The sequence below is a fragment of the Delphinus delphis genome, chromosome 13 (assembly GCF_949987515.2).
Source record: "Delphinus delphis chromosome 13, mDelDel1.2, whole genome shotgun sequence".
Lineage (NCBI taxonomy): Eukaryota > Metazoa > Chordata > Mammalia > Artiodactyla > Delphinidae > Delphinus > Delphinus delphis.
The window spans coordinates 25,372,154-25,396,744 of record NC_082695.1 but is presented as its reverse complement, the minus strand read 5'-3'; the positions used below and the strand labels follow the sequence as shown (position 1 = coordinate 25,396,744).

At 57.6% G+C, this 24,591-nt stretch overlaps 1 protein-coding gene across 1 annotated transcript; it reads left to right on the top strand.

Moving 5' to 3' along the window:
* Positions 1-8,829: 8,829 nt before the first annotated feature.
* Positions 8,830-24,497, top strand: SLC2A11 (solute carrier family 2 member 11). Its single transcript, XM_060028469.1, has 11 exons — positions 8,830-8,871; positions 11,503-11,601; positions 13,857-14,017; positions 17,088-17,212; positions 18,865-18,994; positions 19,511-19,659; positions 22,574-22,761; positions 22,872-22,982; positions 23,357-23,513; positions 23,733-23,860; positions 24,056-24,497. Exons 1-11 carry the CDS (start codon positions 8,830-8,832, stop codon positions 24,362-24,364), a joined length of 1,599 nt encoding a protein of 532 aa, XP_059884452.1. The 3' UTR covers positions 24,365-24,497.
* The last annotated feature ends 94 nt before the right edge of the window (positions 24,498-24,591 follow it).

Genomic DNA, 24,591 nt, shown 5'->3' with positions numbered 1-24,591 from the left:
TCCATTTATTCATTCTAATGAACAAAGTCAATCATTAATTGAGCACCGACCATGTGCCAGGCACTGTTCTGGATGCTGAAGACACAAAGGCCAACAAAAGATGCCATCCCTCCTGCCCTCCTGGTGTAGCCAAGGAGACAGGCCGTCACGGTCTTGTGCTAAGATGAGAGATAGTGTTTGCAGGACAGCGCGCTAACGGAAATAACAGCCAAGTGGAGACTGGAGGGTTGGGTAGTGCGCCCCATGCCAGGTGGGGTGATCTGGGAATCCTCTGTGAAGAGGTGATGTTTGATGGTCACTGCTGTGAGCACAGTAGACTGCCAGAGGAATCGGTGAGCAAGGGATGATGCAAGGGACGCTGGTGGCTTGGGCAGGGTGGAGCCTGGAAGGCCAGGAGGGGCGGGATGTGGTTTGCCAGCAGACTAGACAGAGCTGTGAGAGAGGAGTCAAGGGTGACTTTGAGGCCTGAGCTGCAGGGTGGATGGAAGGCGGTGGCCTTTACTGAGCTGGAGAATGCTTGGGAGAAAGGCAGGCAGATGGAGAGTCCTGTTCTGGCCTCACTGAGTTTGGGGCATCTGTATGACATCCGTGTGGAAAAACCCAAGTGTGGTGTTGGAGGAGATGTCAGGCAGGCTGTCCAAGTGTGGGTAGCAGCCTTCATTAGCCCAATGACATTTGTAGCCTTGGGCCTGCGTGAGATGCCCAAGGGGCGAGGCCAGGCCTGGGCAGCTCGACCTTCATTAGTTAGAGAGAGAAGGCAGACAGGCAGGGAAGCAGGGAGACCAGGGAGGCTGCAGCAGAACCAGGAAAAGGCTGCAGGGACAAGGTAGTGAGAAGCCCTGGGAGTCGTGGCCTGGGAAGTCACGCCAAGGTCCCTGGATAATGGCGGCCATGAGGGAGAGGAAGGTGCCCGGACCTTTATCGGGAGCTCAACTTTGGACTCGAGTGTGGCAGGTGAGGGAAGCCCTGCGCTGGACCCTGAGTCCCCCAGGGAGACTGGAGTGGGGAGAACCAGCCGAGATACCTTGTTATTTTGGTGGAAAAGAGAAACTCCATTTCAGGTGGATCCGAGGAGGGCTAAGAGGGGTCCCCTGGGGAGTGGCACCTGGAGGCCCACTTGGGAGGGGCGGGGAGGGAGAGGCTGGGAGCACGAAGGAGGTGTGCATTGGGTTCAGGAGTGAGGAGAGGTCAGTCTGATACAGCAGGAGTTGGACCAAGGGCTGAGAGGCTGGTGGGAGCAAGCTGATAAGGCCCCCTCAGACAGCCTCCATTTTCCAGCAGAGCAGATCTAGGTCACGTTCGAGGTGACACCGTCGGAGCAGATCCCACCCAGGTAGGATCCCACCCAGGTGGAGGTGCGGCTGCAGGGCTGGGATCCAGGGCCTCAGACATCAGGGCGGGCGCCTGCCCGGCTTGAAGGAGCCAGCGAGGGTGTCGGGTTTCCTGTCTGCACGGGGAAGGGGAGGCATTCCTGCCTCTGGGCCCTCAGCAAGCAGGCACTGGCTGGCCCTCCGCTCAGGGTCAGGCTGGGACTAACGGAGGGGCCGTCATGTGATAGGGGTGTCTGTCTCTCCCCTTCGATGGGCCTGATAAGGCAGGAGCCGGGTTTGGGGCTGGAGAAGCACATTCCTAGGAGACGGAGCCCAGGGTGGGGGCGGGACATGCTGGGAGCAGCCGCGGGGTTCTACTGCACATCTTCCTTTCTCAGGCCCAGGGTACCCTCAGGTGGGGATTGAGGCCCCTAGGAGGCAGAGCAGGGCCTGGGGCAGACTGTCACCACCAGTCCAGGCTTTCACATCCAGTGTCAGGCCCAGGACAGGCCACTCGAGAGGCACCGGGCCTGCTGCTCCGACCCCTGGCACTTCCAGACAGTTAATTACAGAGAGAAGGCCTGGGTGAGCCAGGCAGGCGGGGTGCTGGATGCTAATGGCTGTGTAGCCATCTGTCTGTCCTGAGCAGCAGGGCAGCAGGCCTGCCCGAGGGGCCACCTCCTCTTTCCTGGGCTGAGGACTATGGCAGGAGGCGGGCCTGTGGCGAGGGGAAGAGGGGCCTGCTCTCCAAGCCACCTTGCTGGCCTCAGGACCCTGCCTGCTACAGAGCAAGGAGCCCAGGTCTGGGGACAGGTGCCCAGGTCCGGGGACACCCGAAGACCCCTGATTTCTCTGTCCAGGCTCTCCAGTGCCTACAGGCAGGACAGCACCTGCTGCGTGCCCATCAAGCTGGCCTTCTTCCTCACAGGGCTCGTACACCAGGAGAGACCCTCATGAGACCCCAATGACAACCCCAAACCCTGGAGCCAACCCTGACTCCCACTCCCCGGCCCCACAGGGAACCCTCCAGTCCTTTCCCCACCTCTTATTCAGCATCCCTCTCCTGGGACAGCCCAGATCTGACTTATTCAGTCACTCATTTCCCTCCCTACCAGCCTAGATGTTCTGTTCAAAGGAGAGGGAGAGAGGGTGATAGAAATGCCCCCTACTCCAGGAAGCCCTCCCTGAAGGGACCAGAGCTCACCTACCTTCTGTTAGGGCCCCACACACTCAAATTTTAGATGTATTTTATTCCGAAGGCAGCACGTGCCCATGGTAACAGCTGGCAAGAAGCAGAAACAAGGTGAGTGCTGGAGGCACTGTGTCTTCCTGTGGATAACATGTGGCACCCCTCGCGGGGCCTTTCCTCAGGGGCTGCGAGCTCAGTGCCCACCCCCTCCCAGCATATGGACTACGCCCCCAACTGCTGTGGGTGGGTCTCACCGCAGCTCCAGCCAGTGCCCCCAGGAGCAGCTGTGTCCCCGGTGGCCCTTCCTGTCTGGGTCATGGGATATTTTTAGCACTGAGTCCGGAACTCACTCGGCAGCAGCTGCTCGTGAACAGAGCATAAGAACAACAAACCGTCCAGGTGGGCTGTGTCAGGCCTGCCCGGCAGAGGGGGCGACCGGGGCCTGGCCTTCTGAGCCTGGTAGCAGAATCGACTTTCCAGGAATTTGAGGGTCTCTGGGTGGGCTGGGGAGGGAGGAGGCAGTCAGGATAGAGAAAGACTAAGCATTAGCCTGGCCCGACAGGAGAGCAGCTTGTGCAAAGGTCTTGAGATGGCATGGAGGGACAGAGGCAGGGAAGGAGCTGCATATGATGAGAGACTGGCTGACAGGCCCTGTAGGTGATGGTCTCTGTCCCAAGGGCAGTGAAGAGCCCCAGGTGAGGTTAGGATCAGATGGCGGCTCTTTGGAGAAAGCAGGGGTCAGAGGGGAAGATGGCTGCGGCCTGCAGTGGTGGGCACGTGACAGCGAGAGTGACAGGGTCAAGGAGGCGGAAGGCATAGACCTTAGTGAGTGCTTGGCGAGGGGGCTGAGACGTAGGGGAGGGCCAGGTTTGGGAGGGAGAGCCCCTGTTGGTTTGGGACAGGCCGAGTTAGGGGTCCCGGGGGGACAGGACCGCTCAGGGAAGCCCTCCCTGGCCTCCCCAGCCCTGCCCTCCCAGCTCCTTTCCTTCACCCTTCTCCAGCTGTGGTTCAGAGACAAAAACCTCTCTGCCACCTCTGGGCTCCTGCCATGTCTCTGACAGGAGACTCTGCTCCTTGGATGCTCCCCTGCTGAGTAGCTGGGGTGTGGGACTCCCCGCCTGGACCCCGGTTTCTCTATCTCTGACCCTCAGTGGCTGGATGAGATGGTCCCTCCCCAGCCCCAGCTGCCAGGCCAGCCTGACCTTCAATGCCCGGCTGTCATGACCCTCATCAGTTGCCCCTCATTCCATTCGCTGCTGTGGCCACTACCTGACCATCAAAGCCGCCTCCAGCCAGAGCCCCAGAGCAGCTGGCGGCGCCCCCCCCCCGCCCCGCCCCCTCCACCTCAGCTATTTTCGAGCTCAGTGTGGCTGTGCGGTTGTGTTTTGGAAGAAAATTATCTGCTTGGCTGAATCAGCCAAATGGCAGGGCCGGGGATGCGAGTTCATGGAGATACAGTGAAAAGACTGTGTGGTCCCACACGGGTCTGCTGCCCACCTGCACACCCGGGGATGCACGTGGGATCCGGTCCGTGTGGAACCTGAGGCCACACTGTCCCACGGTCTTCCTACCCATAGCCTGCCTGCCAGATCATCAGGCAGTTCCCATCTGTGGTCTGGCAAGGACCTGGAAGGACAGGGGCCACCACTCTGGGAGCCCTGCCCAGAAAGTGACTGAGTGCTCAGAGCAGGTGGATGGAGAAGCTCAGAAAGGCCCTGGGCTCCCCCATCTCCCACCTGGCTTATACCCCCAACACCCCTGCCAAGCAGCCCAGGCCCTGCTCACATACCGGGGAGGGTGAGCCCCAGGCCAGGTGCTCGCTCAGACCCTGGGACAGGAACCCTGCGTCCTTGTACCCCTCCACCCCACCCCCCGCCCCAGATACCACCACAAGCCCTGCCTCCACATTTCACTCAAGATGTTCTCCCAGCCTCGCACGCCCTTCACTTGTGTGAGGTATTAGGGCCTCTTTAAGAAAACAAATGCAAAATTACAAGTCCAAGATTAGGTACAAAAGTACCTCATTTGTTTAGAATGAGGACACGAACAAAACAAGCGACAAGTTCGCAAAAGGTAACAAGTAGCACTCAATATCAAACCCAGGAAAAATCCCCTCCCCGGTCAGAAGCTGTGCCTGTGTCAGGCGGGGGCTGGTGAAAGAAGCAGCGGGCGTTAACCAGGCCCCTGGGGAAACTGAGGCTGGGGTGTGGGGAGGGCATGGGGAAGGGGTGAGGGTGGGCCCAGGAAGGGGTGGGCTGCCTGTTCAGCTTCATCCCAAACCTGCACCAGGTGGCCCAGCCACAGGGGACTGGCCACCACTTTGGTGTCCTCCCCTCTTCCCCCACCATGGGCCCTGCTGGGAGGGGGCCTCCCCCACCAGGGAATGCAGGCGTCAGCACTTCAGACTCTGTCTAACCGCCATCCCCACCCCCAGCCTCCCACCCTTCCCCTCCAGATGTGGGCACAGCTGTATTTTTAGAACAGCCAACCCGGAGGACATTCTTTGCTTCTAATTAAGATGGCTTTAAACCTCCTATCCGCAATCAGCTCCACTGTTCAGTCCTCAGATATCAAAGGGTGGCCAGGAAGGGCTGCTCGGCTGGTTGTTGCTTGGGGTTTCTTCTTAGTTTTGAATCGTTAAGTTGGAAATGTGACCCAGAACTGCAGTGGATGCCAGCTCTGAGGAGGAGGGAGAAGCTGGATTTGGGGTAGAGCCTGCAGGGGCTGCCCCTAGGCCTTGCCCTCCACACTCAGGCTGCAGCCCCTCATGTTCACCTACCCACAGGCAGGGTCTGTCTGGAGATCAAGAGAGGGCACAGTACCTGCCCTTAGGATGCTCAGTGCGGGCAGTCAACAGACACACCTGGGGCCTGAGGGTGCAGTGCCTGTGCAGGGGGCAGTTCAGTCGTCATGATGTCCCCATTTTACAGGTGAGCAAATGGAGCCTGGAGAGAGGACGTACATGTTGGAACTGCTGGTACCCCATTGGTATCAGCTGCAGCCAGGCCTGTGGCCGGCCTGCTGTGCTTGGTGATGGCTCACTGACAGCCTGGTGCCCAAGGTCAGCTGGCCTCTGAACTCCAGCCAGTGCCTCCTTGGGAGGCTCCTGGTGTAGAGTAGAGTTGCCAGTCCAAGTGGGAGGAACAGGGAAGGCCTTGAACCACTCCCCAGCCCTTCCTGGAAAGCACAGCTGACAGATGAGGACGCTGAGGTCAGAGGGGAGGCAGTCGGGTCAAAGCAGGTCAGTCCACCCACCACCCACCCGGTGATGGATGCCCAGCTGATGGGCTGAAGGAGAGACCAGGGACCATCGGGGCCAGCCTGAGCCCAGGCTCCAGGGGTTAGGCCACCATCCAGACTCCTGTCCCACCCTTCATGGAGCAGAGAGGGGAGGCACACAGCGAGGCAGAGGCAGCGTGGGCTGGGTGTCAGACCGCCGAACTCCCGACCAAGGCCCTACCCCCCCCACCCGGCCCCCGGCGGGGCGCGGTCTGGGTGCGCAGGACTAAGGAAACGAAATCACCTGGGGCTCGTGGAACAGGGGACGCCCGGGATCGGCCAGGACTCGGCGCCCAGGGACCGTGGGGGCAGCTCCCCCCGGAGTTCCCCGCACCTGGCGGGGCCCTGGCTCAGGCCTCTTGGTTTCCCTGCCACCGCGGAGCCCCGAGAGGTCTGACGACCCGCCGCGGCAACTCCCGAAGCGCGGGCTTTGTCGCCCCCTCGCGGCCGGAGCCGGTCTCGGCAGCGGGGACGGATCCCGGCAACTGGCGGGGGCGGCCTGGGAGGGCTAAATGGGGTCTGGAGGCCTAATCCGGGAGGCCTAATCCGGGCGTCAGCGGAGTCCCCGGGCCCGGGTAACAGTGGAGGCACCTTCTGGAGCGGGCTCGGGTCGACGAGGCGGCCTCGCCGCTTCTAAGGGGGTAGGAGCAGCCGGGGGCTCGGTGGAGCGCAGACCCGGTGGAGCCCTCCAGCCAGCTTTGCGGTATCGATTACCTTCGGTGCGAGCCGCTGTGTTCCCTGCCTCCCGCTGAGTGCCGGGGTGGATCCCCCTACTCCCCCCTCACCGCCAGCTCTGGGCCTCAGTTTCCCCATCTGCAGAGTGACAGGCTCCGGAGTGTAGGAGGGAGCGTGGGTCGTGGCTCCCATGGCGGGGGAGGGGCGTCACCACCCACGTTGGCCTCCCTCCCGGAGCTCCTGAGCCCTGGTGACTGAAAGCAGGCCACCCCTCCTCCCTTGACCCTGTTGCAGGAAAAATAGACATGAGAATTTTCTGATAAACAAGGAAAATAAGGAAACAATCAACAGGCTGGGGAAACAATATAAACAGGCCTGAAAGAGTTAAGTAATCCTGGTTATTCTTTAGCTGTTACTACTAACAAACACTTGTAGCTAGACTTGTCCTTCACAAAGCTGATTACTCTCTGACTCCGTACAAATTACCCTTTGCACCTGGCCTTTCTTCTCCCCCTACACTCCCTTGTAGCACTCTTCATTTCAGAAAGAAGGTCATCAGCCGATAACTTCAGGGACGCCAGACCTGGTTGCTGAGCCGCCTGATGCCAGCTTTGGCCATGAATTTGCAGAAGAAAAGAAATGCAAGACCTTCACTACTTTTGATCCTTATCATATACCCGGGACTGCGAGCCCCACATATAAAATCTTCTCCGATTCCCCAAAGAGGGGGACACAGTTCTTGAGGCACTAGCCTACTGTCTTCCCCTCTTGCCCGGCAAAAGGAATAAAGCTACTCTGTTCTATTTCCTCCAAACTCTGTCTCCTTATTTCTATTCGGCATCAGTGGACAGGGAGCCAAGATTTGGTAACACCCCCACCTCTGCCTTCTCACCAGGGAAACCAAGACTGGGTGGAAATCCGAGACTGGGTGGGAATCCGAGACTGGGTGGGAATCCACGCGGGAAGCTCCCCGGAGGAGGAGTCGGCACGCGTGGGGGTTGTCTTTCCATGCTCCCCTGACTCAGGCGTGGTTTGACAGCCCCATCCCGTAGGGTCTGCGCTGGACTTGGAGATCTGAAAGCCCAGCCCCGACTTCCAGCAGGGCTGCAGGGGTGCTGCGGACACAGACTCCACCTTGTGGAGTCTCAGGGACGTTGAGAGGATTAGCCATCAGCACTGGGCAGCCACACTCACAACCTTGACTGTCACACACTCAAGGTTAAACTCCTGATTAATGTTTGCCAAAGAGAAACCTCAAGCTCCCTTGCTTAAGGATAATAATTAGTGGCTGGGGAGCCCACGCATTGGGGGGCTGACTCCAGCGAGGTGTCCATGGAGGGGGGGCGGCGGGGAGGGAGCGAAGAGGGTATTATCACAGCAGTGGATCATCTCAATTGATGCAGAGATGCAGAAAGGCATGCACTTAGCAACTGCTAATATTTTATTTATTGTATTGATATTTTTCCTTAAACAATGCATGATGTTTTTTAGAAACTTTTACAAGTTCAGGGCAGCAAAAATAAAACAGTATCCCTTCTGGTGTATGTCCTATCACAGTCTTTGCTCAGATGACTTCCTAGGGTCACTTTCAGGTCTATGTTTCTATGACCAAAAATAGCATCTTTGGCAACTGGTTTCGATTTGGCCTTAATCCAACTCCTGGATTCATGAAGGACCTGAGAAGCCCTGAGAAATAAAAGATTAATCCTGCCCAGTGGACCCGGTGGTTCCTCATCTCACAAGGTCCATTGGGCCGGACTAATCTTGTCGCATAGGCCGGGCTGGCCTTTCACGGAATGGATCCCCGGGCTGCAACCCGAGACTGGGTCTCCCACCCGCCTTCCAAGTCACTGGCTCTGCCAGGACGGACGGATGAGAGCTCTCCAGACTTGTGGGTCTGCCTTTTGGCCCTCCTAATCCTGTCCCTCCCCTGGGGGGAAAGGGCGGGGACACCTGTACTGGAGGAGAGTGGGGATGCCTGTGCAGAATCAAGGGCTCGGCCCTCATAGTGCCTGGGGACAGGGGCGTCCCGCAGGCGGGCAGGGGCGCCTGATTGGGGTGAGAGGAGGCCGGGCAGAGGGGCCGGAAGGGGCGGCGGCGGAGGTCCAAAGGGGAGCGCAACAGTGACGGGCTGAGAGTCACTCCGGAGGCGGCAGCGGGGGAGGAGACGAGGGGACTAGGGGCCAGGGCCGGGATTTCGTGCGAGTCTGGAGCGCGCTGATCAGAGCCGCCGGCCACGACAGGCGAAGGCGGATGCAGGGGCTGGCCGTGGTGACTTCGGACCTGAGACCCCTTCCGGTCTGCGGAGATGGGCCACAGGCTCGGCCGAGTAAGGAGTCAGTGGCTTTTCACCTTCAGAGCTGCAGAAAGGGAGGGATGGAGGATGAACACGAGCCGCCGTTACAGCCTCGGACTCAGGTGACCCGCTCGCGGGACCCCAGCCCCCCACACCCTTTACGCCCTGTGCGCCTGCGCACGTGTCTTGGCCGCGCGCTCTGGCTAAGGTAAGCTTTGAGCGAGTCTTCGCAAATGCTCACTACGCATGCGCCTCCCTCTTCCACGCCGATCCGCTTTTCGCAAACGTCTGAATTCCGAGACCTGCCGGCCCAGGCTTATCGGATGAGGGATTGCGGACTGGCGTGCACTTGGGAAGGCTCAACGAACGCGTCCAGTGTACAGAAGTATCTGAGTGTGCACAGTGGAGCTAGGTGCTCGGCCCAGACGAACAAGAGCAGGTGTTCACGCGCAGTGTTGGGCTGGGGCGCAGTGTGCGCACTGCGCACGGCACCTGCGCACCGGCCGCGTCCCAGGCTAGCATCCCTCTGGTCCTCGTATGGGCCGGACACGCCCCCAGCAGCAGCAGCCCCTGGGCACTGCAGTCCTGGCCGCCTCATCCCGTCCTGGGCCTGTTTCCCACCTTCACTTCTCTCCCCAACCTTCATCTCCTCCACGCTGGTTCTAAACTCCGTCCTCCCGTCCTGCTGCACCGAGGGGGCGGGGCAGCGGGAAGAGCAAGCCTATAACGCTCACCACCCCGCCTCAGGGTTTACCCCGCCAACCGGCGCTGATCTGCATGGCGCTTCCCCTCACCTCCTTCAAGTCTTTGTGCGGAGGCCCCCTTCTTATGGCGTATTCCCTGACCACCTTTTCCAGACACGCCCCTCTCCCCTTCGCCTGCTTTCTGTCTACGTCGCACAGCTGACTTACTATGTATTTTCCTTGTTTATTTGTTACTGCCTGTCTTCCCCCGCTGGAATAGTCACGGATTTCGTCTCTTTTGTTCACTACTATATCCCCAGCACCTAGAACAGTAGATTTATTGCCCACAGTAGGGAGGCAAGAAATCTTTATTCACTGACTTAATAATCACCACCATAGCTAATGTCTGAATGCTTTCCATGACCAGTCAGAGGACTAGGCAATCTCCATGCACGATCTCATGGAATGAAGTAATTTATGCTGTCTTGGAGACCTGCCGGCACCCCTGCCACATGGGCTCAGTTCTCATCAGGTGGTGCGTGACTTGCTGCTTCCTGCAGATCTGCTCTCTTAGTGGAACTCTCACCTCCGGGCAGCCCAGCAGGGTGCTTCCAGTGACTCCAGTGAGACTGAGACGGGACTCCTGGGTTCTCACCTGGCTTCCCCCTATGGCTTCAGGCTTGGGAGGAAGTTACTTAGACCTTGTAGGAACTTGCGGGCAGCCAGGGTGCCTGTCATAGACCTGCCTGCAGACCTGTGGCAAGATCTCTGGCAGGAACCTGCCCTCAGAGCCTCTTCTTCTACCTCCCCATCCCCAGGCCAGGTTCTCACAATACGGTGAAAGCAGGTCTGTCGTTCCCCATCCCACACCCCGCCGCACTGTGTGTGCCTCCCAGCTCAGTTCCTGGCTGGGACAGGCACTTGGTATTTGACGGATGAATGAGTAAGTAGTCTTCAGGTTCCGGAGACTCTTCAGGAAGCCCTTAGCCAAACATCCTTCTGACTTGAAACTTGTATTTAAGTATTAAAAAAGTAATAAATATGACACAGTGCTTTATATTTGAGGGACAATTTGCCCGAGCAAGAAAGGTAGTATAGAGTTACTAGGAAAAGATCAACAATTTGATTTTTGTATATTTAACCACTTTGTGAATGTGTCAGAAAATATCTGAGGGAAGCAGTTCACTGTTCTTTGGGAGAGTGGAGAACTGTTAGCGTACACTGGATTTTCAAAAAATTTAACGAGCAGGTTATTTTGTAATTTAAAATTATAAGAGAAAAATTATAAACAAGACTGAATCCCCCGAAAAAGATACCAATCTAATGATGGGGCATCAGGGCGCTGAGCTGGGTGCCTTGGGGAGTTCTCCCTCCATCTCTAAGGGTGCTGCATGAGGATGAAAAGCTGCCCTTTGTTGTACCAGGTGTGTGTAGTGCACATGCGCATTGGCTGTCCCCCAGCCTGAAGGTAGCCATTATCGTCACCAGGGCCAGCGAGGAAGCTCCTTAGAGAAGATGAGGGAGGAAGGGCAGAGCTGGTACTGCGACCCGGGCTGCTCTCTGCTGCTCCATGTGCCCCCCCCAGGCTCCCACACATGTAGGTCCGTGTGGCCCCTCCTCTTAGCCTCCTGGCAGAACAGGCTGGGAGGGAAGAGAGGGAGGCCCAGCCACTCTATTGAGAGAGTTTCACTGGGACGAGTCACTGTAGCTCGGGGACTCCTGTCCTGCCAGAGGCAGAGCTTCACGCCTGTGGGGCCCCAGGTCAAGGCATTGTCCCCTGAGCCACAGCAGGCATGCCCAGGGGCAGCCCGGCAAGGAGGGCCGGGAATGGCTGTCCATCTCAGGAAAATGCTGTCAGGGGTGAAGGGGCAGTGAGATCCTGGACTCAGAGCAGAAGGCTAGGGGTGCCTCTGCTACCTGCCAGCCATATTAACTAGGCAACTCGTCTCTGCCTCAGCGTCTTCATCTGCAAAGTGGAGCCATCATTGCCTGGTTCAGATAGATTGCAGTGCTGGGATTGGTGGAGGCTGTAGTCAGGCACTCACTCTGTGTCCTCTCCTCTCTCCTCAGTTCCAGGGCAGGGTCCTGCTGCTGATCATCTGTGCGGCTGGCATTGGTGGGACTTTTCAATTTGGCTACAACCTCTCCATCATCAATGCCCCGACTTCGGTATGTACCCTCCATGCGCACCGTCACCGTCCCAGTGGGTGCTGGGCCAGGGCCAGCCGCTGCCTGCAGCGGATCTTCAGGCCAGCAGCCACTTGGTGGCGCTTTCTCCCACACGTCCACCTCCACTGCGATGCTCCACAGGCCCTGCGATTTCAAACCCAGCTCTGCATCCTCCCCTGAAACTGGCAAGTTCTCCTGAGTCCCTGATATCAGTAGATGACTCCACCATCCACCCAGTGACTGGGGTCCGCCCTGACTCTTCCCTCCCTCTTGGACACCAAGTCCTTCCTAACTGCCTCTGGCTTCCAGCCATTTCTCCTCAGGTCTCTTCCACAATCCCAGTTCAGACCCCGTCTCTCCTGCCTGTATCACTGGCCTCCCTGCCTTTGACCTCCCCCTTCTAGATCCTCGCAAGTTTGATCAAACCACTCCCCTGCCCAGAAACATTCTGTGGCTCCCCAGTGCCTACAGGAATAAGGACAGACTCATCCATCTGAAGTCCAAGGCCTCCTGGGATTAGAACCTGTCCACCTGTCTTCCACCTTCGTTCCCCCAACTCCGCTATCAAAGCAGGTTAAACGCAGTTCCCCAAATGCACCCAGCCCTTCCTTGAAGACTCCTTCTGATGGGAAGCCCTCTCTGCCCCACCTGCAAGAAGCCCTTCAAGAGCCACCCAAATGCCATCACCTCCCTGAAGCCGTCCTTTAGCAGCCCCCACAGCTGGAGTCACCCTCCCTCCCCAGCCCTTGGTCTCAGCCTCCTGCTGGTCTCCTCTCAGTGTCCAAGTCATCTTTGAGTCCCCAGCACCTGACTCTGTCCTGGTCTGCGCCGACATTCAGTAAATGCCTGTGGAAAGGATGAATCTCTCGGCCCCATTGATAGAAGCCACCTCTATCCCACCTAAGTGAGAAGGGCAAGTGTCCTGTCACATAGCTGTGAAGGAGGTGGGGCTGCAGGAAACAGGTCCCAGGATGGAACTGGGGCTCTCCTATCCCTGCAGGGCATCATCCTCCACCCAGTGCAAGAGAGCAGCTGTCACCAGACTCACTTCCTGTCCTGGACTGGGAACCCCCAAACAGAAGTCCTCCCTGTTAGTTCCAGCAGAAAGGCTGGGGAAGAGTTTGATTGGCTGGTTTGGATCACATGCCCTCTGATTGGCTGGTTTGGATCATATGCCCACTAGACCAATCATGTGGTCAGGAGGGTGGAGCACTTTGATTGGCCAGGCCTGGGTCAGGTGACCAACTGTGTAGGGGGGTGTAATTGTCAAGGGGAAAGAATTTCCCTCAAAGCGTGTTGGTGCTTAGAAGTTGGGGACGGGAGTACATTCTGGGCAGAAACAACTATAGCTGCCCACTCCCTTAAAAGAGGATGAAATGAAGGGTTTAGAAAGGGGGGTCTGAGCTCCATTCGCTTTTTTGTTTATTCAAAAAGCATGCGAGTGTCCACTTCAGTGCAAACCTGCACGCTGGAGAGGGATCTGCCCACAGCAGGACACTCTCAGGCCTTGCTTCCCATGGGCCATCACTGGCTCCTGCAAATGAGACTTCCTTGGCTTCTGAGGCTTCCCCTACCCCCTTGAATGGTCACCCTTGAGGATTTCAAGCCAAGGTCAGGGGAGGCTGGCCCTGGTCCCAGCTCCCCCAGACAGGTCCTTCCCCCAGAGGGACCTGGCAGGCACCAGGTTAACAGCCATTACCCTGAGCTGGCCTGCTCACCTACACCCCCTGGTCATCCTCACGTCCTCCCTCACGTCCTGTTGGGAGGACTAAGACCAGCCAGACGCTGACATTCATCTCTGACCAAGAGGAGGGTATCTGGGTCTTCTGGTCAGGCGTTGCAGCGATCCTGAGGTGCCCCCAGTGACGGAGCCCTGGGGACAAACACCCCTCCTGCCTCCTCTGTTGCTCTGCTGATGCTCACTGATGGCCAAGTCCATCAGAAAGCTGGTCATCAAGGGAGCCTGCTGATGTGGCCCATGCAGGTGGCTTCCCAGGCCAAAAGTGGGGGAGGGGTGCTGATAGTGGACTCAGAGGGGCACATAGAGACTGGCCAGCTCTGAGCTCCAGGAGACACTGTGTTTGAAAGAGACGGCACAGTGCCCTGCAGTTGGGTGAGTTCGGTCCTGCCCCGAAGGGACTAGGATTGCTGGGGAGACTTGCCTGCTCTGCAGAGGCAGGGCCTGTGGGGAGAAGGCCTGTTGTGGGGAGGGAGCCCCCGCCCCCAGGGGGGCTGACTGGCATCTCTGTCCACAGTACATTCAAGAATTCACCAATGAGACGTGGCGGATGCGAACTGACCGGCCGCTGCCCGACCATCTGGTCCTGCTTGTGTGGTCCCTCATCGTGTCTCTGTACCCCGTGGGGGGCCTTCTGGGAGCGCTGCTTGCTGGCCCCTTGGCCATCACACTGGGGAGGTAAGTGCTTCCCGTGGACCCCCAAATGCCCTTCAATGAGGGGCACCCCGGGTGTGGGCAGGATGCCTGGCAGGCCCAGGCCTGAGTCAACTCCTCACCAGCCTCCCGCTCTGCCTGCAGTTTCACCGGGTGACTCACGTTTCCCAGCAGATGTGGCAGAGGGAAGAGTCCCATGCCGGGAGGGAGGGAGGACCCATGGCTGCCAATACAACACATGTTGTCTGACTGTGAACAGGTGTTTTCTCCCCAGTGCCCCCCTTTGTATCCAACTGATGCAGATCTTGGGTCGCAAACAAGAGAGACAGACTCTGACAGACTGAATGGAAAACTGTGATAACGCAAAGGATACTGGGGCAGCTCATAGGACAAAAGGAAGTGGTCAAAAGCCAGGCCTGGGGAGGGCAGGATGCAAGACCACCCTAGCCTGGGCTTTCCTCCTGGGAGATGCCTTCAGCGCATCAGCTCCAGCCTTGTTCCACCTCCAGCATCTTCACTCACTCTCAGAATCAAGGGAGACGGGTTGTTCCTGGCCCACCTTGGGTCACACGCCTACACCCGTGAGACAGCAGGAGAGAAGCAAGGCCGGGCGGGAAAACAAGCGGCTCTCATGGTCCCCCCCTTGGCTGGCCACCCAGCACGTGTCGGCACCTTTCACCCATATATTCAGCTCCCCATGTGCCCCTCCTCACGTTAGTTGGTTCAGTCCTTCCTGAGACCACCCAGGGCACTGCCTCGTCACAGCCACCAGGGATGACACAACGGAGGTGTCCTCCCTGAGTGCAGAGTTTCCATGTGACGACCAATCTGCCAGCCCTGCCGTTAACGTGTTGATATTCTGCACACTACACACTTAATGGTAAACTTAACTGTCCTCAAGACACCTCATGGGAAGAAGAAAGAAGAAAGTGTAGGGGAAACTAGTCAAAGAAAAGGAAACTAGTGGATGAATTTAGTTTAAAGCGTACGATCCAGAACCTGGAAACATAGGTAGAGGGTCTGCTCCTGGGTTTTGGAGCTGGTCACTCCAAAACCTGCCTCGGGAACGTCCATCCTCAGGTTTTCTGCTCCTGTCTTGGGTCAGCACTTCCACCGGCCTGAGGCTGTTTGCCCATCGGCGTGACCCCAATCTTCATGCTTGAGTGAGCAGGGCAGTCCTGATGGTGTGGGTCCTTCGGCGGGCTCTTACCCTCTGAGGTCATTTACTTCTGAATGACGGGGTTCCTAACGCGATACTGAGTTCCGTGGGCACCCATCCTTCCGCTTCCACTGATGTAACCTCCTTTGTTGGAAGCAAAATTGCACAGATAACATGTTTGTGTATTTAGCAGAAGTATCAACGGCAAGTAACAGAAAACCAGGACTCAGCTGGCTAAAACGATAGCCAAACACCCCATTCTGGTGTTTATTCTCCACTAGGGCCTAGTGACCAGCCAGGAGTTATTTCTGATTAAGGGGGTAGTAATTCACTGAAGTAGTGGCTTTACTCCAGAATCCTAGGTCTTGCACTGTGATTCTCCTTGGGGGCACTTTGAGCACCACAATCTCCCAGGTCTAGAGGGTCGAGGGGCGGAGCCTCTGGCAGCTGGTTTGGACCCACTAGGGCATACTCCACTCACAGCTTCCAGGTTTGCAAATATCCAGTGTAGGTGTCAGATCACGACACTCACTGTGGGACAGGCTGCCTCCAAAGTAGAAAGAAGCCATCTGAGATTTGTCCACCCTTCTTAGAGGAAGGGCAGCAAGCCAACCCGCACTTTGGAGGAAATGTGCCCTCGGACATCAGGAGCTCCACTGGTGTGGCGGCTCCCACTCTGTCATGCTTGTACGTTACCATGACGTCGGGTGCACTTGCCGCTTCCTCTTCCCCAGGTCCTTTCAGCATAAAGTCATCAAAGCAGCGGGCCAGCAAGATGCCTGAGGCGGGCAGCTCCCCATGGAGCAGGTGTGGCCCAGAGCTGGAGAGCTGCCATGTCCCTAAGGAGGTCGGTAAAGGTGCAGTACTCTCCCTGCCGGTGGAAGTAAAGTGTTTCTGCTGTCGTCTGTGTATTGAAATGCAGCAAAATGCATTCGCCAGATAAATAGCTACAATGGATGTACTGTGTTTTTTTGTTTTTGGCTGCACTGCGCGGCATTGGCATGCAGAACTTCCCCAACCAGGGACTGAACCCGTGCCCCCTGCATTGGAAGCGTGGAGTCTTAACCACTGGACCACCAGGAAAGTCTTGGAAGTACTGTATTAATTTATATCAGTGAGGAAGCCGTATGTGGCTTATAAGTCACAACTGGAGTTACCACAGGATCAAGTTATAATCCACGGTCATTCTCCATTCTCTAGGCCAGGGGATCTGAGCTTTGGCCCATCTTTCACCCCTGTGCTGTTGGTTTGGAGCAGGCCAGCGGCTTCCTGTGGCTCATTTCCTTGTCAGTACATGCGCCATATGACCTCCTGTGGCCTCTCTTGGGTGACCTGCATGACGGCCTCTGAGCGCGGTGTCAGGAGCCCAGAGCTGACGCCTCATGGAGGAGGTGGAGCTGCTGACATGCCCAGTGCCCCTTCCTGTTTTGCCGTCTGTCCCGTTGAACCAGCCTGGCAGAGACCACCCAGCCATCCTGAAGGCTCTGAACAGTGACTCTGCAATGCACTTGGCTCCCCAGCTGTCCCCTCCCTCACTCCGGAAGCCCCTGTTCTTCCTCCCCAGGGTTTCCTCGAGTCTGAGAAATCAGATGTTAGGCCCTTCGCTTTACAGAGGAGTTTGAGGAGAGCAATGCTCAATCTGTGGGGATAAAGCCGTGCGAGTTCTGTCACTTCAAGCCGTGGCGGAGGCAGAAAGGAGAGTAATTTGGGGCATATTGGAGGAGGGGAGTGGGAGTAGGCCCCTGGGGGCATCCCACAAGTGACCCCAGCTACAGTGGCCAGCGTCATTTCTGTTCGTGTAGCTTACACTCCTGACTCAGTCCCCTCATGCACACACAGGTCTGATCAGGGCTGGCTGCAGCTTCAGAGAAGTGTCCCCAGGGGTGGTCCTCAGCACTGAACCCACCTCTCTCGCCTGTGTTTGGCTTCCCCAAGGAAGAAGTCCCTGCTGGTGAATAACATCTTCGTGGTGGCTGCGGCGACCCTGTTTGGCTTCAGCCGCAGAGCAGGCTCCTTTGAGATGATCATGCTGGGACGGCTGCTCGTGGGCGTCAGCGCAGGTACAGTGTGTGTGTGTGTGGATCCCCTCCTGCCTCTGTTCCTACACTTTCCTGTATTCTCTTTATTCCCTTCATTCATTGATTTGTTTTCCTTTCATGCCCACCATTATTTTTTTTTTTTTTTTTGCAGAATGATTAGATATGATTTATCTTAAAAGGGTCATATAACTAGGTACTTAAAGTGGATCTAGAAAAATGGAAAAGTTGTAAGGGATGGGAGGGCAAACATCCCCAAACTTAAACCAACAGAAGTCCTCTAAGCTGGGAGCTTCCTGGCAGTCAAGATGAAAAGCCATCTAGGACGGGCTCTCTGATCTTCCCTACAGAAGCAGAGTAGCCTTTTAGGGACCCCTCAGGCTCTGGGGCTTGTCACGGGAGGGAGCAGAATTTTGCGCGTGTCCACCTGGGCTTTTAGGGGTGCCCATCAACAATCCCCCTTGACTCCTACTGTTTATACAGCCAGGTGCTGATGTCTTCATTAGTTAGTTATCTATTCCTGTGAAACAAAGTACTCCACAATTTAGTGGCTTAACACCAGCAACATTTATTAACTCATGGTTTCTCTGGGTTAGGAACCAGGAGTGTCTTAGCTGGGTGGTCCTGGCTTGGGGCCTCTCAGGAGGCTGTGATCAAGCTGTCAGGCAGGGCTGCAGTCACCTGAGGTTTGGCTGGGGCTGGAGGACCTGCTTCTGAGATGGCGCCCTCGCGTGCTGTTTGCAGGAGGCCCGGGCTCCTCAGCTTATGGGTCTCCCTGTAGGGCTGCTTGAGTGTTCTCACAGCATGGCGGCTGGTTTCCTCCAGAGGAAGTGATGGGAGAGAGGAAGCCCACATGTGTGCGCAAGGACACAGTCCCAGTGCATTTTATGGCCAATCTCAGAAGTCATACACCATCAGTTTTGCCACAGTCTACTTAGAAGTGAGTCACTCAGAACAGCCCACATTTCAGGGAAGAGGAACCAGGTCAAACTTTGTGCCCTGAGTACCTGGCACAGAAGGAATCCCTCCCTAATTGTCTGTAGGAAGAGTGGGTGTACCTCCATGGGAGAGCTTCTGGCAATCAGTGTACCCCCCTTCCTCCCAGCTCCCCCCACCCAGTGCTCAGAGAGGGGCAGGACCTTCTTGAGGGCTGTTTCCTGATCCCACATCAGGGAGGGGGTGGAGCAGCGTTCCCTGACGTGTTCCCAGGTGGATGGTGCCCCAGTACTGCGGCCTCCTAGCTTCTGCCGGCTGTCACCCTCTGGGGTGGGCAGTGGGGGCGCCATCCATTTCCATTTTCCCACTGGCTGCCTGGGTGCGAGGTGCGTCCCCAGGGAAGCCAAGATGGGGGAGAACATGCGGTGGTAGTTGACGTGAGAGGTGAGAGCCGGGGCCGCTGGTGGGCATCTGCTCCCTCTGAGCCCCTCACACTCCTCCCGGTGATAGGGCTTCTCTCTCAGAAGTCCTGGGAGTTGACTGGAGTCCTGCTGGCCCTATATCAGGTGGGGAGGAACCCCTCAGAGCGCTTGGGCTGAGGGAGCAGCACTCAGTGCCTGTAGATGATGGGCTGGTGGCGCCAAGGCCGCGGCGGGGGCGGGCGGGGGTGGCGGGGAGAGGCGGGCCCAAGCGTTGCGGGAGTCCAGCCTGTGGCTGACGGCTGCTGTGCTCATGTCCAGGTGTGAGCATGAACGTCCAGCCCATGTACCTGGGGGAGAGCGCACCCAAGGAGCTCCGAGGGGCTGTGGCCATGACCTCAGCCATCTTCGCCGCCCTGGGGGTCGTGATGGGTCAGGTGGTTGGACTCAGGTAAGTGCCGCCCCCCCCACCCCACGTGCACTGAGAGGTTGGAGGGATGCCAGGGAAAGGCCTTCTTCACCTAAATTTCTCCCCTACCCCCCAAGTGGATTAAGGCGTTGCTTCCTTGTATGAAGGCGTTGAAACCCTGTCCATGTGCATCTGGCCAGTGTGGTGTCAGTCAGACACACTTGGTGTGAGTCACCCTCTTCTCGCCTCTCCGGATCAGGGAGCAAAGAGGAGAGGGTGCAGGTTTGGGCTTTTAAAGGGAGCGTGTCCTGTTTATCCCAGAAAAGGGAGGTGAGGGCAGAGCCCTGTGCCCTGGGAAGAGCCCTGGGGAGAGGAGTTGCCAGGGATGAGGTGGGGCTATGACCCTGTCCTATCGTGGGTCCCTACCTGGGTGTCCAGACCCAGAGCTGGTTGGGAAGAGGCACAGGGTAATGCAGACCCTCTGCCCTCAGGGGGGCCGGTAGGGGACAGAGCTCTGACAAGGAGGCACCTGGCCCAGCCTCTCCTCTGTCTCCCCAGGGAGCTCCTGGGTGGCCCGCAGGCCTGGCCCCTGCTGCTGGCCAGCTGCCTGGTGCCTGGGGTGCTCCAGCTGGCCTCCCTGCCCCTGCTCCCCGAGAGCCCACGCTACCTCCTCATTGACTGTGGAGACTCCGAGGCCTGTCTGGCAGGTGAGCCCCTGACCTCGGGCCCCCAGACCACCCTTGACCATGGGGCACATCTGGCCAGAGCATGTGGGTCCTTATTTCCTGGGTCGCATTTATTCAGGAAAAGCTATCCCTCTCTCTGTGCCTCAATTTCATGATCCATCCATCCCTTCAGAGCTCTTTATCAAGGGGCTGTCCTAAGCGCCAAGGCAGTGGGATGGAACAGACCCAGCACCTGCCATCTGGGAACCCCCAGGGTGGTGCAGAGAAGGAGCGCCCCCTGCCCCCTGCCTCACATGCAAGATGAAGAAACACTGAGTAAGACCTCAAGGGCCCAATGCCAGCTGGGCTGATGGTCTTCCCTGTTAGCTATGGCCACGATAATGATGCCGAAGGAACAATCCCCAAATCTCTGGCTTAAAGCACACAATCCTTTACGGCGTCTTCTATCATTTAATTGCTGGGCTGTTTGCACGACCCTGCTGATCTCAGTTGGGCTGGCTCATGGTGTCGGGGTCAGCTGGGGCTGGCCAGTTGAGGCTGGTCTGGGCTGGAGCAGTTCAGCTCTGCTGCACACACTGCTCCTCGCACTCTTGGTACTGACAGACTAGCCCGGAAGGCAGATCCAACTGCACAAGCACTTTCCAAACCTTTGGTCCCTTCCTGCCCACTAACCTCCCATTAGCCAAGGAGAGTCACGTCACTGAACCCAAAGTCCAGAGATGGGAAAATCCATGGCATCTCCACTCATGTGGCAAGGGGCGAAGACCAGGGCCCACTAATGTATTCTTCCCAGCTTGCCATGGCCACAGTTATTATTCATGTCCCTGCCCTGAGCAGGAACATGCTCAGTGCTATCCGGAAACACCCCCCACCCCCACCAAGTCTCACCCAATCATGGCATCAGGCTTGAAGTCCAGGGTCTTAAGATCATGTCAAGCCTGTATATGCCTTTTCTTGAGCCAAAGACCCAGGAGATAAACAGAAGTCTTCCGCCTCGCGCGCACTCAGCAGACATTGGTGAAAAAATGTTTTTCAAAAAAGAGGCGGCAAGGAGGCAGAAAGCAGTTGCCGATCCACAGCAATGCTGAGTGCCCCTGGGGAAACGCTGCCAGCCTCCCCTGCCCTGGAATGGAGAGTGCTCCTGCGTGAAGCCCTGGCTCTGCCCCCAGGGAGGGGCTCCCCAGGCCACTGAGAATCTGGGTGTCACGGTGGCACTTTGGAGTCATTTAACTGTAATATGACCCCACAAGACAATTCAGTGTTAAACAGCGATTATGTTATTCAGTGGAGTCCAGGCTGTGACGTATAGAATCGTAGACTGTCAGGACTAGAAAGGGCCTTAGGGATCATTTTCTTCAGCACCCTCGTGGTACAGATTAGAAATGCCTAAAGGAAGACAGGGACTTAGTCAAGACTCTTCAGCTGTTCGGGGTAGATTTAAGATCAGACTGTGAGCCTCCTGACATTATCACCTTCCTTTTCTATCACCTTCCTTGACACCTGAAGAGGGCTCTGGAAAATGTACCTATAGAAAACTGGGGCACAGAAGTCTTTACATTTCAAACCGTCTTGGTGTCTTTTCATCCAGGCTGGCAGAGCTTCTGTCAATACAACTTTCCCCAAAAATGATGTGAACTTTCTGTGCATTTGATTTATGTGCCAGAAAGCCACACCCACAATTCTTGTCGAGACATGCTTCTCTCTTGCAACCTAATTACTGGAATCTAGGGCATGTCGAGCTGCGGAGGACCAATACCCTTAAGCTTCTGTAATGCCCGTTTTTCCAGCCCGGAGGGTCCATGAGGCACTGCAGGAAGCCATACCCTTGATTTGATCTTTACCCTCAGCCCAGGGCTCGCTGGCCTTGCTCTGGATCTAGTCTTTGCTCTCAGGCTGTGATTTAACTTAGGACTCTGCTAGATGGAGAAGCTAGAGATGAAAAACAGATTTCTTTTTCTTTTTTATTTAACTAACCTAGCAAGCTCTGAAATAAGTTAAATTGGATTAAATTGTGTTCCCTCTGAAGGTCTTTTTGAGCTCATTTTCCTTACAATCAGCTCAGAATACTCAGGTAAAGGCAGCTAGCTCATGCTTTCGACGCTTGGAGATCTCTTTGCCCAAGTCCAGAAGTTCATTAGACCTGTTTTGTTTCTTGCACGTTACACGGGCTTTCATTCTTCCAGCCTCCTCACCGTCCTCTGCCTGGTTAGGAACCAACACTGCATGTCATAGGTCCTAGTTATGGCATCACCTACTCCCATACCAGGGGTTTTTTTTAGTCCGTTTTTTTTCTTGCTGCCTAACAGTCGCACCTCCGCGGGAGACCAAGGAAACGATTACTTAGCCCAAGCTTCTGAGTTCTCGGGTTGGCTGATGAAGGTTAGGTCTGGCTGGAGGCTCTGTCGCTGGTGTAGGTCAGCTGGGCATTGGCTGATCTAGGACAGTCCCAGCTGGGCCATCTCTGCTTTTTCTTGGGACCAGTGGGCCAGCCCCACCGCAAGTTTTTATGATGATGACAGAAGACCAAACAGAAACCAGCAGGTCTCTTGAGGCTGTATTGGAACACGCGGCACGCCCTCCTACAGCCTAATTCTACGGGCCGGGCCGGAGCGAGTCGCAGGGCCGAGCCCAGCACCAAGGGGCGGGTGTATACATGCCTCTTTAGTGGGAGCAGCTACCAAATCCCATGGCCCAGGGAGGGGTGAACTGAGACTGCAGTGGAGATCGGCCACAGTTGTGTCCTGTGTGATGCCCCCGCACAACCCCGAGTTTCTAAAGCCCTTTCTGCTCCGTGGTGCTGTGAACTGATCATCCCCATCAGACCAAGGGGACCCTGGGAAGGCGAAAGGAGGTGGGCGTGGGCAGCTCACTGTGGGGGTCACAGAGGGCCTGGGGGAGGGGAGCTCAGCGTCCTCTGCCCTGCCCCCTCCCCCAGCGCTGCAGCGGCTGCGGGGCCCCGCGGACCTGGCCGAGGAGCTGGCCGAGTTGGAGCGGGAGCGCGCCGCCTGCCAGGGCCGGCGCGCGCGGCGCCCGTGGGAGCTGTTCCGGGACCGCGCGCTGCGGAGGCAGGTGACAAGCCTGGTGGTGCTGGGCGGGGCCATGGAGCTGTGCGGGAACGACACGGTGAGCAGTCCGGGCCAGGCCGGGGTTGGGGGGAGAGGGGAGGGGGAAGGGCCGGCGGGGAGGGCCGGTGCGCCTCGGCCTCTCGCCCCTCCCCCCCTCCCCCGCGGCAGGTGTACGCGTACGCGTCGGCAGTGTTCAGCCAGGCGCGGATTCCCCCGGAGAAGGTCCAGTACGCCGCCATCGGGACCGGGGGCTGCGAGCTGCTGGCGACGCTGCTCAGCGTGAGTCTGCCTCCGGGATGACACCTCATCCCCCAGCCCTGCGGCGGACCCTTGGGGGTGCTGGCCCTCCGGGGACCGCAGGCCTCAGCGCTAAGCCACTTCCACTTCAGGTCGCTATGTTAAAATACGGCGAGTTAGCAAGCACTTATCGAGCATCTAGTTTGCCGGGCTTCCTCATGAGGCCCCTCCCCACTGCTGGCCCGCAAACCGAGGGGACCGCGACCGTGGCCCACACCAGTGAATCAGTGAGGGCTCCTTTCCTTTGCAGTGTGTGGTGATCGAGAGGGTGGGCCGACGGATGCTGCTGATGGTGGGGTACGGCCTGATGACCTGCTGGGGGAGCGTCTTCACAGCGGCCCTGTGCCTGCAGGTAGCTGGGCGTGGATGAGGGCCGGGCGGCTGGGCCCCGCCTGACCTCCCCTCACCACCACCTCACCCCCGCCCCTCTGCCGCAGAGCTCCCTCCCCTGGATGCCCTACCTGGCCATGTCCTGCGTCTTTGCCTTCATCCTCAGCTTTGGCATTGGCCCTGGTGAGTGGGAAGAGCTCCTGTCTTTGGGCCTGGCTGAAGGAGCACGGATGTCTGGGTGAAGGATGCTTGGGTGTGCCCTCCCCCCACTGTACAGGCTTCTGGGAGGGAATGGCTGGAGGAGCGCTGGAAGGGCCCCACTTTCTTGTCTGGGGCAAGGTGGGGGGAAGGCCGGCCAGGGAGCCCTGGCTGGCAGCCTCCTGTCCCCACTCCTCCTTCCAGCCGGAGTGACCGGGATCCTGGCCACAGAGCTGTTTGACCAGATGGCCCGGCCTGCTGCCTACATGGTCTGCGGGATGCTCATGTGGACCATGCTCTTCCTAGTCGGGCTGGGGTTCCCCTTCATCGTGGTAGGCCTGCCCGCCCCTCCCTTCCGGGGGCCCTGCCGTAGGTTTTGTCCTTGTCAGCATGAGAACCCCAGGGGAGGCTCCATCCAGGAGGTGTGAGACTGAAGGGGATGGGGCTTATCTGAGCCAAGAGGGTCGAGTCCCTCATCAGCACCTGTGGTGGGGCCTTCCATGTGGGGGCTGAATGGGCCACACCAGAGCTTGGGTCTCTTAACCCACAGGAGGGCTTGTCCCACTTCCTCTATGTTCCTTTCCTCTGTGTCTGTGTCTGTGGGGCCGTCTACACTGGCTTCTTCCTCCCTGAGACCAGAGGGAAGAGCTTCATGGACATCTCAGAGGAATTGCACAGACTCAACTTCCCAGGGGTGGAGCCAGGGCCCCGCGTGGACAGGCCGGAGGTCATCCGGTCCACAGAACTCTAGCTCAGCAGGTTTGGCTGGGGCCCAGCCGGCTGCTGCTCTTCCCTCGGGCCCTCTCCGTTCACCAGCCCTGCATCCCCTTGTTTAATGGGTGTTTGTTGAGCACCTACTGTGTGCAGGCCTGGTGTTTAGCCATCAGTGGTGAGCCGGACAGATGGGGTCTGGGACCTCTCGGTGCTCCCCGTCTGGAGGCAGTTAACAGGAAACCAATAAAAACACAATTACAAACTTGGGCGGACTTTCCTGGCAGTCCAGTGGTTAAGACTTCGCCTTCCAATTCAGGGGGTGCGTGTTTGATCCCTGCATGGGGAGCTA